The sequence below is a fragment of the Xenopus tropicalis genome, chromosome 1, assembly GCF_000004195.4.
Source record: "Xenopus tropicalis strain Nigerian chromosome 1, UCB_Xtro_10.0, whole genome shotgun sequence".
Classification (NCBI taxonomy): Eukaryota; Metazoa; Chordata; class Amphibia; order Anura; family Pipidae; genus Xenopus; species Xenopus tropicalis.
In genome coordinates, this window is record NC_030677.2 from 1,099,092 (window position 1) to 1,113,875 (window position 14,784).

General features: G+C 44.6%; 2 protein-coding genes across 2 annotated transcripts in view; both read right to left on the reverse strand.

The window, feature by feature from the left end:
* The window catches only part of MGC69493 (protein), a 46,254-nt gene extending 32,814 nt beyond the window's left edge, over nucleotides 1-13,440 (reverse strand). Inside the window, exon 1 of the mRNA XM_031897495.1 lies at nucleotides 13,422-13,440. The gene's annotated coding sequence lies outside the window, so the exon portion shown is untranslated. The remainder of the gene's footprint in view (nucleotides 1-13,421) is intronic.
* LOC105946283 (fetuin-B) lies at nucleotides 6,475-13,591 on the reverse strand. The gene is made up of 4 exons (XM_031895216.1): nucleotides 13,479-13,591; nucleotides 9,890-10,003; nucleotides 7,804-7,893; nucleotides 6,475-6,972 (listed from the first exon to the last, which is right to left on the reverse strand). The coding sequence occupies exons 1-4, from the start codon at nucleotides 13,560-13,562 to the stop codon at nucleotides 6,508-6,510; spliced, it is 753 nt and encodes a 250-aa protein (XP_031751076.1). The 5' UTR covers nucleotides 13,563-13,591; the 3' UTR covers nucleotides 6,475-6,507.
* Between the last annotated feature and the right edge of the window lie 1,193 nt (nucleotides 13,592-14,784).

Genomic DNA, 14,784 nt, shown 5'->3' on the forward strand with positions numbered 1-14,784 from the left:
ATAGTGTCACGGGTGCCTCCTGCGCCTCATTGCTTCTAGCTGAGGGTGCCCCGTGTATATTGCAGATGTCTCCCCTGAAGGTGCACTTCATTCCACCTGAAAGAGTCATGGGGGAACCCTGCTTGGGGGAGAGAAAGAACCAGCCCCTGCCTGTATTTGGGAAGCAATGGCCGCTGCTCCTTCATAGGAGCCAGGGGGTAAGTACAGGAGGGTGTATGGCCGAAATGTGTTATTGCCAATATGGGGTAACCCAGTTCATGGAAGGATGTTGGTGGAGGAGATGTGGGGGACACTAGATGGACTTAGCAAGCTTAGTCTCCGGATAATCATGGTTGTCATGACGTGTGTTGAGTGTGTGCTCTGTGAGTGTGTGCTCTGTGAGAGACTTAAGGTGGCCATACATGGGCCAATTGTAGATGCTGATATCGGCCCCTTGGACCAATTCGGCAGCTTATCGGCCCATATAGGGGCAGGAACAAGGGTCCTGAAATTGGCCAGATATCGATTGGGCAGGTTAAAAGATTTAGTTGGAATGGGGGACCGAATCGTCTCGTTGATGCGGTCCCCGAACCGACTGCCCCATTGCCGCCATTATAACTCAGGGCCCAGGGCCAAAAGATGAAATTAGCCTGCATGTTCTCCTGATATCGCCCACCCGTAGGTGGGGATATCGGGTTAAGATCTGCTCGCTTGGCGACATCACCAAGCGAGCGGATCTTCACGTGTATGGCCAGATTAAGTTATATTGTTATATCAGAGCAAATTGGAGGGCAAATTGCTTGAACAAAAGGAGGAGAGTGATGGTATATAAGGCTGTTTAATTACCATTAAATTGTGAGCCTGCAGTCAAGCGTAAATCCCATCGAAAGCAAAAAGAAGCAAAAATGGGGTGAGCAAGATGGTATACAAGTCAAATGATGTAATAATTCAGTCAGACCAACGTTACCATGTGTTCTCCTTGCCAACGTTACTGGCCAAAGTCTATGCAGGAACACACAATGTGAGATAAGGGACTGTTGTGTCCTTGTTTGTTGTAATAGGGCTACACAGTAACATCCGGGGGGTGCCGCTATTCAGCTGGGGGACTATTTGCCTGTCACACATTGATAGAAAGCCTAAGTTATGTGGAAAGAGTAGTGGAGGAGGTCTGTGTGTCTATATCAACAATCACTGCTGTACAAATGTGACAGTTATTATATGTTATTGCTCAGAGATTGTGGAGCTCCTCTCTGTATAATGCAGACCCTTCTACCTGCCAAGAGAATTTCCAATTGTTATCATCATTATGGCTGTTTACATCCCTCCTAGTGCAAATGCTGAATTGTATGCGGCTATTAATAAGGTATAAACAGCATATCCTGAAGGGGGGTTTATTGGTGCTGGAGACTTCAATCTGCACATCCTATCAGCTTTTCCAAGATTCCGCCAACATGGGGACCAATAAGAGCAAATGAGAAACCCTGGCTAACCAGTAGGGCGTTACTGGGAGCCCATAATGCAGCTTATAGGGCTGGCGATGGAGAATCCCTTAGGATTGCAAGGGTTAATCCGTCAAAGGCCGTTAAAGCAGCAAAGCGGGCATATGCACAAAAGATACATACAGGGTCGGACTGGGCTGCCGAGACACCAGAAAAAATCCCGGTGGGCCCCGGCAGACCAGTCCCGACCCTTACCTGCGCTCCCCCTGCCCGACCACTCCTCCCCTGACGCGTTAAATGTACGTGCTCAGGGGAGGACATCGGGTGGGGGGCGCTGTGAGGGGGGTTAGGGGGCCCCTGGGGCCGGAGCTTGTTGGGCCCTTCAGCCCCCAGTCCGACCCTGCATACAAAAGTATTCGTGGATCAATTAGTGGGTGTTTACTGATATTTTTAATATCTCGCTTGAACAATCTCTGGTTCCTGAGTGTTTTAAAGTTACCACCATTAATCCAGTGCTGAAAAAACAATCTGCGTCCTGTTTAAATCGACCTGTTGCTCTTACGCCGATCGTCACGAAATGCTTTGAGAGAATAATTATATATAAAAATAGGCTCCCAAAGTGCTTAGATCTGCCCCAGTTTGCCGGCTACAGACGATGCTTTCCCGGGGGCCCTGCATCTTATGGAGAATAAAAACACTTATGTCAGGATGTTGTTTATTGATTTTCTGCTTTTAATACGATTATTCCACAAAAGCCAACTGATAAACGAGTGAATCTGGGAGTAAGTATAACGCTTTCTAATTGGATTTTAGATTTTTTTAATAGCCCGGCCACAGCCAATCAGGATGGGAAACAAATTCTCCAACCCAATCAAGTTGAGCACCGGTTCCCCACAGGGCTGGGTACTCTCCCCATTGCTGGTCACAATAATGGCTGTTCTGCCCAATTTGGTTCTAATTACATCATTAAATCTGCTTATGACACAACTCTATTATGTTCCTGAATAATAATAATAATAATAATAGTAATAATAATAAATCAGCAAATAGAGAGGAGGCTGAACAACTGGCAAACTGGCGCACTGATAATAATTTGTTTCTTCTATTGTGGATTTTAGACTCCTTGTACCCGTAAGGCTCTCCATATACAGTAAATGGCTCTATGGTTATGGGGGGTCTTAATTCTGCCTTTTTGGTTATTAAAGCTCAACAACGGCTTTTTTTCTTGCAAAGGCTGAGGAAAGTAAATCTTACCCCCTGGCCATACACTTTACAATAACGATCTTTCCTGCAACCAATGATTGTTCATTCCCTCCAGTGACGTTCAGAGCTGAATCGTCAAATATGAAGGTAGAAACAATAGGGATTCTATCTCCACCTGACCATTCAGCTCTAAATGCAGAATTTGCTTCAACGGCACCCTAGCAAAGTCTTTCGTCCTGCCCAATTGATGAGGTGATCGATATCAAATTCCCTGCAATTTTGGTCATCTTGTCGATCCGCCATACAAGCACTGAATATCATACGATAATATCGGTAAAATTTTAAACTTGAACTATGTCAGGTTAGCAAATTAAGTGGCTGCATGCCCAATTGCACTTTGGCGTAATATATATAAACACAGGCTTTGCATGGGAATTAGGCACAATAATGCACATGGGCACTTGAGTACAGCACAGTAATTGTTTAAAAAGCAAAAGTATTATTGTAAAACTGGCGGTGGGCACTAGAACTGGGAATTGGAAAATGCTGGGTTTGCCAAATAGATATCAGTGACTGGAGAAAAGCTGGTATGGGTTGTCGGCACATTATTCCTGCTCTGTATCGGTATCACACGTTTTTGCACTTGCACGCGAAAATATAATGTTTTGGTTTGTTTGGGTGGGCCTTAAATTTGCAATTTTGTCTTATTTTGTACATGTCTCTTCCCATGAATATAGCTGTGTATCCCATGAATACAGGGAGATAACCCACAGGTACCAGGGAAGCTCTTCAGCAATATGAGCTGAAGGTTAATGAGACATTTTATTCAGGTAAATTTCTTAATGTATGTAACCCTCGGCACACACAGTTGTGTTACACTCACTTATCTGGCTTGTGCTGAGCCCCCCCTTACAATAGTGAAAGGTACTGGGAACTGGGATTATAGCGCAGTGTCGCCACCTAGTTGACACTGAGGAGCACACCTCAAGGGGATTTCCACTAGGAAATAATCACACACAGTTTGCAGCAAGGATAAAAATAAAATAAAGTAAAGAACAACTATATGGATAACTGATTATCCTGCCCTGAGGAACCTTTGCAGTCGATCCATTCCTGGCACAGTCTCTGTAGGTGCCCGGTCCAGATAGGCAAAAACCCTCTTCTCAGTTCAATCCCTTCCCCAAGAGCTGTTAATCCCCCCCAGGTAGCGCTACCTGCCCCAGATGTCACAGACAGAAAAACTAGGGAAAAAGTTCTCAAATCCCCTACATGTATAAATCAACTTAATTATTATTTGAATTTCAATTAATACACAATAAAGGGTATTAATATATTTAGCTATATTTATGTAGGGGGTTACCTGGCCAGGAATATAAACGGTTTGGTACTGCATATATTTCTCTAACTCCTCTCTACCCTAATGAATTATGGAGTTTATTGGGGTATGTGGTGAGATATATACTGTATATATATGTAGGGACCCCAAAGAATGGGGCCCCTTCAGTATTAGTTCCCCTTTAGACAGGCACCATGAGGGCGGCCTTATGAGATTTGGACACCTAAAGGTGGTCCTAGCTGTTTATGTGTGAAAAGGGAGTTTCCCTATTGTTCAGCAGCAACCACTAGGTGGCAGTGTGCTGCAATATAAAAAGGGATGACACCCATTTTGTGAAGGTCTTTCTGCCTGGGACCCCTCTGTAAGGAGGTCAGCAACAGGCTTGTGTTCTAGTACAGGAGATTCTGTAATAGGTCACTCTAGGAGTGACAGGCAGGCTAGAGAGAACGTGCAGCGATAGCCCCAACAGGAGAGAGAGGGGCATTCATGGCTGGAGTTCAGGTCCTGTAGTCTGTAGTAAGAGGAGCCAAGTCAGCGCATGGGAGTGTTCCCAGTGAAGGGGCCCTACGCGTGGGCCGGGGTGAGTTCCTAGGTGGGATCATCCGGCGGGAGTACCGGGGTAGCCCAAAGAGAGAGTATGACTTGAGCCGTCTGTGTGACATCCTCTGAAGTGTTCTGCCTGCATCAATAAAGCAAGTTCATCTGGTTCATCATCATAACTGGTGACTTGGCTGTTCATATACAGAGGATCCTCAACTGCCTGGTAAGCAGCTACCCCAAGGGAGGGGCAAGGTACCGGGAGTTGCTGGGAGTCCTGGTCCAAGGAGGACCTCATAGTTTTCCCAGGGAGGAGACATATAGTTCTACCTATACCTACCCTGGGTGGAGGCACGCCATTCATTTATATTATACCTGTCCCCCAAAATAAGCGGGGGCTCAGGGCTCCTGTAGCGCCACACGCAGGTGATTGCGTGTTAAAAGTACAACCGTAGCCTAAATAGGGTTACATATATGTAACCTCTATTTCAGCTCAATAGCTGGCTTCCCGGACTAGTACCAGTAGAATATGGGTTACACTGTACTCTCTCACCCAGAATGGGCCTTCCCTAAGTGCTATGCAGAAAAATACAAACAGAGGGCGCCAGAGGTTCTTGCAAATAACAAAATGATAAGTGTTTATTAAACATCCACAGGGTTACTCACAATACAGCTTCTCAGGGGCCATTGGTACAGGCAACACCTCATACCAAGTGACACTCTCGTGTGGGCAGACTGGCAGGAATCTCACTTCACCTCTGCGACACCCTGCAGTGGATCCCTCAGGGAATTCTCTATCCTGATTCCCTATTCATTGGGATCCCTACACTACAGGCAATGTGGCCTGGGAGAAATATCTCTAGAAAAACTGCAAATCCTATGCAGGAGCTCAGTGCTGCTCATTCTAGCTCAACTCTAACTGCCTTACACTCCTAGAGTGGTACCAGTACAGGGGCTCAACCCTAACTGCCTTACACCCCTAGAGTGGTACTGGTACGGGGGTCCAACCCTAACTGCCTTACACCCCTAGAGTGGTACTGATACAGGGGCTCAGCCCTAACTGCCTTACACCCCTAGAGTGGTACTGGTACGGGGGTCCAACCCTAACTGCCTTACACCCCTAGAGTGGTACTGGTACAGGGACCCAACCCTAACTGCCTTACACCCCTAGAGCGGTACTGGTACGGGGGCCCAACCCTAACTGCCTTACACCCCTAGAGCGGTACTGGTACGGGGGCCCAACCCTAACTGCCTTACACACCTAGAGCGGTACTGGTACGGGGGCCCAACCCTTACTGCCTTACACCCCTAGAGTGGTACTGGTACGGGGGCCCAACCCTAACTGCCTTACACCCCTAGAGTGGTACTGGTACGGGGGCCCAACCCTAACTGCCTTACACCCCTAGAGTGGTACTGGTACGGGGGCCAAACCCTAACTGCCTTACACCCCTAGAGTGGTACTGGTACAGGGGCTACACCTGCCACTATCTAATGCCTCATTCACAGGGCCCTGTTCCCCGACTTCACTGGGCCTGGACTCTCAGCACCACCCACCTTGTCCCTAAGGTGGAAGCAAACAAACAGGAAGGTGCCACTCCTCTCCCAGCACTATTCCAAAGTCAGGCAGGATGTGGTCACCATACCTTCTAACCAATAGCACACATGTTAATGAACTCACTTAGATACATTCCCTTCTGCCCAGCAACTAAGGGAACTGAACCTGTAGGGATTTAAAGCCATAGGGGCCATTTAACCCTATGGGTCCCTACATATATACATATATATATATATATATATATATATATATATATATATATATTATTCCCAGTGGCAGTGATTGAGTGGGTTTACACTGATATGTACCGAAGAAGCTACAACAGCTTCTGTTCCACCTATACCGTGGCAGGGCTCCCAACCAATTGTGGGTTTGCACTCACTAATAGGGCTCTCAAAATAATCCCACACAGAGAAAAGCACAAATGTATAAACAACCAAGACTTTATTCTCTGCGCCCTAAACATCGGCTGAGACCTGATTATGTTTACGAGGTAAATACTGTAAAATCTCAGGTTTGTCCTCCTTGGTCCAAGGACAGGTGGGCAGGTGGGAATCTGTTTCTGGGAATTCAATGAACTCAGATCTGACCTCAGGACGAGTGGGCAATGGGGGGATGCTGATGGTGATGGCGGGAGCTGGCAGAACATCAGAATCATTCAGGCGGAAGTTCTGGATTAAACCTTTTGGCTTCCTGACACTGGGTTTCTTCTCCCCGTGCTCTTCAGAGGAGCCACTATGGTCCTTGTGAGAAGAATCTTTTGGAGGATGGTCAGGTTTTATCCCATTTTGGGAAGGATGAGGCTCATCATAGGCTTTTCCAGCTGCTCCAGACTCTTCTTGGCCCTCGTCATGAAACCGCACCTTTGCTTTACCAACGTACGTAAAAGATCCGCGAAAACTGGCAGCAGGAGACCTGTCCACCTTAACAGTACAGAAATGGCAACATTCAGATTTGTACTAGACTGTCTGCGTGGGGATGTTTCCATGCTCTAATCTGCTCATATTCATTTATATCTGCTGTGAGAGGGACACCAACCTTCTGATTAATAATTAACATCGTCCTATCGTCCATTTCTTGTTCCATATAAATACTAAGTCTGTGTGGCCTAAGGCCTATGGCCTGCATTCTTAGAAGCCAAAAAATCATTAAAACAATCCATTCATTTTCACGGTCACATTTTGCACAGTTTTTTCTTGAATCAAAACAATTTTTGATAAATCTGTCCCTTAGTGTCCATTAGCACCTACTACAGGGATGGGCAAACTACGGTCCACAGGCCACATCCGACCCACTGGCCTTTTTAATCCAGCCAGCTGACTCCAGCCCCCTTAAAATAATTACAGGCCCTGACTGGTTGCACCCCGTGTGTGTGCATGATGTCAGCATGCACGGGGTGCAACCATATAAAAGGATGCAGCAGGGAGTCGGGAGATAGAAGCAACCAGAGGATGGAGGGAGCCACAGGTCACTGGGGGGGGGGGGAGCTGGAGGATGCTGGGGAGTGGAGCTGCAGGATGCTGGGGAGTGGAGCTGCAGGATGCTGGGGAGTGGGGTTGGAGGATGCTGGGTGGGATGTTGGGGGGGGGAGCTGAGAGGCCCCGTGATTTCTGATGGCAGCCCTGGGCGTATCGCTGACCCGGCCCAGCCCATCTGTAAGTCAATGAGGCCCCTGAGCCAAAAAGTTTGCCCACCCCTAGCCTACTATGTGCCACAGCATAATAAACCCAACCCAATGGAATAGCTATTCATACCTTGGGTTCATAGACTTCACAGGTAACCTGCTTGTGTTCCTCGCCCGTACGGGAGTTGGTCATTATGCTGCCCTCACAGAAGCCAACGCGCTGCAAGAAAAACACACAAACAAGCTGGATATTTAGGTTGGGGCAAATTCATTATTTATAGAAAGGTTTAAGGGCAAAGGAGCCTCTGGAAGTGAAGAGAAGTAGGAGGACAAGTGTCACTGGGAAATCACACACTCCAAGCAATTTTCACATTCAATGGTCTTTATTTGTAAGTTCCCACAACTATTGTTCCATAGTCAACATCTTCAATAAGGAGCGGTCAGTGTAATATAGAGAAAGAAAAGAAAGAAAATGAGAAGAGAAATAACGTCAATCAAGGTCTTGAGGCATTTAGAGGTGCTACAAGCGGTGGTTGTTAGTGGTGTTGATATATATGTTGATACCTACTCATTCAGGTGTCCAGGTTATAAAAAAAAAAACTAGAATATAAAGTAGATTATTCCTGAGATACATATCATGAACAAATACTGGCCAAGAGTTCCAGTCTTTTTGACTGATGAATTTAGCATTGTATTGGTCGGACATCTGTTCATTGGAAGCTTGGATGTTAAAGCGGCTGATTAGAGTGTCAATTGTGAGAGTGTTATTGGGTTTCCAGGTGGATAGGGATGAGCGAATTTTTTCACCAGACATGGATTCGCAGTGAATTTCCGCATTTCGCAATTGGCAAATTGTCTCGTGAAACTTCAGTGAAAATTCGCAGCGGAAAAATAAAGTCACAGTCACATCAGATTGGGCGCGGTTGTGTCAAAAATGGGCGCGGTTGTGTCAAAACGGGCGTGGTTGCTGTAAAAAAAAAAAAGACATGGGCAACAAAAAAGTTGCGATGCAAATGTGTTTCACAAATCTTATGGTGAAGCACAATGGGACAGATTCACTCATCACTACAGGTGGAGGCTATAAGGGTCCATGCTGCTGATAGGATACACAACACTACCGTTCTCGTGGGTCTGGGGATGGTATCCATGCCAATATTCAGTAAAGGTAATGTTGGGGATGGATGGATTTGTACTTTAGAGAATGTGGAAATATGTTGGAACACTGTAATCCATGATGGTTGCTCATAGGAGCATGTCCACCACATGTGATATATACGTTAGCTGGTTGGCCACATCATCTCCATGTATGGGGCAGTTAGAGCTCACTTTGGCCATTGTAACAGGAGAAAGACACCATCTAAATAGGATCTTCCTTAAGGTTTCTACACGATTAATGCATGGGGGGGGGGGCAAATAGCTGCTCTTCGTAACTTTAAGAGCCAAAATTCCAATTTTAAAATTGCAGAAAGTGCACTTGCTCTTTAGCGATGTGATCCTCCCCTTGCACTCAGAAAGGTAAAGCATCATGTGTGAAAGGGAGGGGGGTGGCATCTGAAAGGCCGCCTCAGGGCAGCAAGGACCCCAGAAACACCCCTGCTTGTTACTATGAATAACTGTTTGAAGGTGCCATTTTGAAACTTAAGTTATTGTATTTTTTCGTACGTTTGCAAAATTTTTTGTATTTCTTTTATTATCCAATGGAATTAATGTTCCTCCCCTTAGCTCCTCTTTTCCTATTGGCCTAATAGGTGCCTAACTGTGATTGGCAGGGTAGGGTATATATCCTGTACATTGTACTCAATGATTACTTGCCCTGGTGCACAAAACGCGTCAAGCTGCTTTTGGTCTTTTGTTTGTTAAATAAAGTTTTCTGTTTCTCTTACTTGGCCTGTCCATGGGGTGTGCGAGTGCCCGATACTCTTTCATTGTCTGATCCCTCTCCTTGAGCTGTAGGTTTGGGGCATTTGCACCCAGTCCCCACGTGGTTACTGGGGAGATAATTTACACAATGTAGTTTAACTCTAAAAAGTCTGTTATTAGATTCTATGTCAGTTGTATTTAATCAGAGAGTTTGTCTGTGTGAGAGAGACAGCCTGGCTGATAGGAACCAACAGATTCTACCCTGCCCCTTATCTACTGATCCATTGTCCCATATTCCAACCTGCAGTCATTGGGTTACACTTCTCTCTCTGCCCCACTTATACCCCATCACTTACTGCATCTTCATCCTCCAGGAACTTGCAGTCAATCTGATTCATATTCCTCTTGGTTTTCCGGCACTCGGTTTCCTTTATGGTAAACTTGATGAAATAGGACGGTCCAATCACCCACTGCAAACCAGAACCACAGACACCAGACCTGTAGTGAATATCTCTCCCCAGCCTGTGTTATACATTTCTTTAAACTTATTCCTGTACTTCTGCATGCAAAAAGGCATACAAAGCCCCTTACCCCATTACCTAATGGAATGAACACTAACCTTGCAAGGGTTTCTGGTTTGAATGTCTAGCAATTTGCCTAAACATACTATTGAGCTTATTGAACAGAATGTTGGACTCCCCTCTGGAAGTGTGCCCAATCTTTTGACATGTGGGCTCGCAAACTTCTCCATAGATTTGCCTGCAATAAGACACCATCACGTCTCCTGAGGTCCCCAAGGGGGTGCCGGCCCAGGTGCAATTCATATGCTTTTCCTACCTTTCTCATATGGTTATATCCTTTATAATTTGGTGCCACTCAGACACACTGTTTTGGGGGGGTGAAACCCACAAAGCTGACAAGCACCCCTGAGAATTCCTCACCATTCAATTCAGAGAAAACCACTGGGAATAAATGAAACCACAAGCAGAACCTGGAAAAGTCACTAAAGGGTTCTGTGCTCCATAAGGGACCCATTCAGAACAGAACCCATCATTGAATTTTCTGGCACAGTCACAGGCCAGTCCGACCCTGCACCCCCAAAACATTAACACACTCACTTACACTGGTTGCCTCCATATTGTACTCAGGAGCGCACCCTTTATGGAAGACCACTTTGCTTGGCTCAGGAACCATCTCTTTCCAACAACAGACCTTTGTCAAGCTATACCCCCATAGCAAACCAACCACTAAATACCCCAGTGAGTCTTGGCACCCAACAAACATCACAGTGACATGATAATGGGCAGATATAGATAGCAATGGGCTTATTTATCAATTTATGAATTCGAGTTTATCTTTCTAAATCAAATAAACTCGCATATCGAATGGCTGCTTATTTTTTAATACAAAAAAAACTTGAATATCTTGAGTATCCGTACGAGCCCTAAAAACTTGAATGTGGCGTGACTTTGCCTATGACTTTCCCACTGACTTCAATAGAAACTCGCAAGGTATTAGATGGCAAATTTTTACATTCAAGTTTTCATGTTTTTTGCACTTAATGAATACCAGACATTCGAGTTTTCGAACCATAACTCAAATTCTTTAAATGCAAAAAAACTCAACATAAACCATCCCTAAGTACATAAACAACACCACAAAACATGCTTGTGTATATGTATTACTTGGCTGGGCATCTAAGCCCATACTGTCTGCTGCATTTATACAGGTACAATACCTTTACTCAGCCTGACTGAAGCATTTAGGCACGTGTATAATTATATATAGCGATGGGCCAAATAATTTGGCAGCCATGGATTCGCGGCAAAAAATTGTTGACTGTGTCGAACAAAAATTGTCGCGTGGGTCTGAGCCTGTGTATAATACACCAACAGTGCGTTCCATAACAAAACCTTGTCTTTTTGTGAATGCAAACACTACACAGGGCCCCATACATGCTTATGTAAAACCCTGCAAGATGTATAAGCAAATGTGACCCAGAATAATCATACACACACTTTGGCTATTGCTTTAACCTCAACCACTGAGATCTCTAATCCTATACATTCAGTTTGGCTGTTACATTAACCAACCCCAGAACCAGAGAGATGTTAAAAATGTACATTCAGGCTTGGTGGGTAGATCAGCCAGCCCCAGAACCACCAATATGTCTAAGCATACGCATTCAGGCTTGGTGGGTAGATCAGCCAGCCCCAGAACCACCAATATGTCTAAGCATACACATTCAGGCTTGGTGGGTACATTAGCCGGCCCCAGAACCACCAATATGTCTAAGCATACACATTCAGGCTTGGTGGGTACATTAGCCGGCCCCAGAGCCACCAATATGTCTAAGCATACACATTCAGGCTCGGTGGGTACATTAGCCGGCCCAGAGCCACCAATATGTCTAAGCATACACATTCAGGCTTGGTGGGTACATTAGCCGGCCCAGAGCCACCAATATGTCTAAAGCCACCAATATGTCTAAGCATACGCATTCAGGCTTGGTGGGTACATTAGCCGGCCCCAGAGCTACCAATATGTCTAAGCATACACATTCAGGCTTGGTGGGTACATTAGCCAGCCCCAGAGCCACCAATATGTCTAAGCATACACATTCAGGCTTGGTGGGTACATTAGCCGGCCCCAGAACCACCAATATGTCTAAGCATACACATTCAGGCTTGGTGGGTACATTAGCCGGCCCCAGAGCCACCAATATGTCTAAGCATACACATTCAGGCTTGGTGGGTACATTAGCCGGCCCCAGAGCCACCAATATGTCTAAGCATACACATTCAGGCTTGGTGGGTACATTAGCCGGCCCCAGAGCCACCAATATGTCTAAGCATACACATTCAGGCTTGGTGGGTACATTATATAGAACAAAGCAGAAATAGAGACTGCACTCAAGCAAAATTTCAGCTGGGGAGCTTAACCCCATTTATTATGCCAATGTACCACAAAAAAAAACAAAAAAACCCTACATTTCGGGGGGGCACTCCCTCCCTTCGTCAGGATATTCCTTCAGTGAAAACCAAAGCTTATCAGTAGGTGAGTGATTGGCAGGATAATTAAGCACCACCAATCCTATTCAGGAACACATTGTTTGTGAAAAAGTCCAGCACAAAAACGTTTTTTTTTTTTAAAAAGTCAAAATATAAAAACGACCAATATAAATTTCTGCAGAAGGCCATTCTCGCAATATCCAGAGTATAAATGTCAGCTGACCGTGTCACTAAGAGCCTATATTAGTGAAACTCAAATATAATCAAACAGAAACACTTTTATTCATGTACTGTATCGCAGAGCAACTATTAAACAAAAACTCCTTTTCACCAGTGGGGCTGTTACCTTTACTTTCATTTCTGTTATCCCCCCCAGTGCTGGATTATCTGATTACAAAAAAAAAAGACAAACTGCAATTTTCATTTAACCCCTTAGGGAACAGTGTTTCAAGTTTCCAAATCCAATATGCTTCTGAGCAGAGCAGTTATGTTTGCAGACGCCCCCACTTTGCTACAATTGGTGGGTACATTAGCCAGCCCCAGAGCATTCTGCTACAGGCCCAGAACATGGGGTCCGCTTTCTCTAATGTTGCATTCAACTCGCCGCTGGCTCTCTGGTAGGGATTTATATGCAAAGGGGTCTGGGTAGAGGCATCAGCAGGGAGAGGGGAAAGGGATGGGTGTTTGCTACTCTGCAATGGGCCCTTCCAAAGACTTTGTTTTACAGGGGAGTCCGGTGCAACGGTCAGAATCCCAACATACACACTGGCTGCAACACATCAGCTCCCGAGCTTTAATATTAGCCGGATTCCAGAAAAAATAATCCATCTGAATTAAGAATCAGTTTGAAGCTACTAAACCTGTACTGTGACTTTACCTGATACTCCTAGTGCTTCCGTCTGAGCTACCAAGGCACGGAGGGGGGAGAACTTACCTTCCTATCACCTACAGCTGAATCCTGCCAGCCAGAGGATCTCCTTATTATATACAGCTGGGGCTGCACAGACAGGCAATGCATTTGCACTGCTCACAGAATATACAGACAGGCCTTGCACTTTCAACATTCACAGCGATGCGTACATAAGTAGCGCTTTATAAATAAAGATATTAAAAAAAAAGGTATAGGACCCATTATCCAGAATGCTCGGGACCAAGGGTCTTTCCGTAATTTGGATCTCCATACCTTAAGTCTACTAAAGAATCAATAAAACAGCAATTAAATCCAATAGGATTGTTTTGCATCCAGTAAGGATTATTTGTATCTTAGTTGGGATCAAGTACAGGTACTGTTTTATTATTACAGAGAAAAGGGAATCATTTAACCATTAAATAAACCCAATAGGGCTGTTCTGCCCCCAATAAGGGGTAATTATATCTTAGTTGGGATCAAGTACAGGTACTGTTTTATTATTACAGAGAAAAGGGAATCATTTAACCATTAAATAAACCCAATAGGGCTGTTCTGCCCCAATAAGGGGTAATTATATCTTAGTTGGGATCAAGTACAGGTACTGTTTTATTATTACAGAGAAAAGGGAATCATTTAACCATTAAATAAACCCAATAGGGCTGTTCTGCCCCAATAAGGGGTAATTATATCTTAGTTGGGATCAAGTACAGGTACTGTTTTATTATTACAAAGAAAAGGGAATCATTTAACCATTAAATAAACCCAATAGGGCTGTTCTGCCCCCAATAAGGGGTAATTATATCTTAGTTGGGATCAAGTACAGGTACTGTTTTATTATTACAGAGAAAAGGGAATCATTTAACCATTAAATAAACCCAATAGAGCTGTTCTGCCCCCAATAAGGGGTAATTATATCTTAGTTGGGATCAAGTACAGGTACTGTTTTATTATTACAGAGAAAAGGGAAATCAGTTTTAAAATTCTAAATTATTTGATTAAAATGGAGTCTATGGGAGACGGGCATTCCGTAATTCTGAGCTTTCTGGATAACGGGTTTCCGGATAAGGGATACCATACCTGTACCAATACATTTGCAGGGTGTATGTTTTACAGAGCTGCATGTAACCGGCTCAATTTTTAATGACCAAGGTAATTTTCAGTTAAAGAAAAAAAAAGATTTTTTATGACTTCTACTAATTGTCTATTGAAGCCTGATTTATACTGGTTAATAAAGCTCTGTACAGCCCTGAACCCTGCAAATGTATTTGTATAATACTATGCATCATATTTAGGGGAGTTGTGCCTCTCTCTGATTGGGTTTATGTAACAA

Coding starts and splice junctions, on each gene's coding strand:
- LOC105946283 (XM_031895216.1), bottom strand. CDS start 13,562: ATGCATTGCCTGTCTGTGCAGCCCCAGCTGTATATAATAAGGAGATCC. Junction 10,004..13,478: donor CAGCTGTAGGTGATAGGAAG/GTAAGTTCTCCC, acceptor TCTGGTTTGCAG/TGGGTGATTGGACCGTCCTA. Junction 7,894..9,889: donor TCCTGGAGGATGAAGATGCA/GTAAGTGATGGG, acceptor TTTTTCTTGCAG/CGCGTTGGCTTCTGTGAGGG.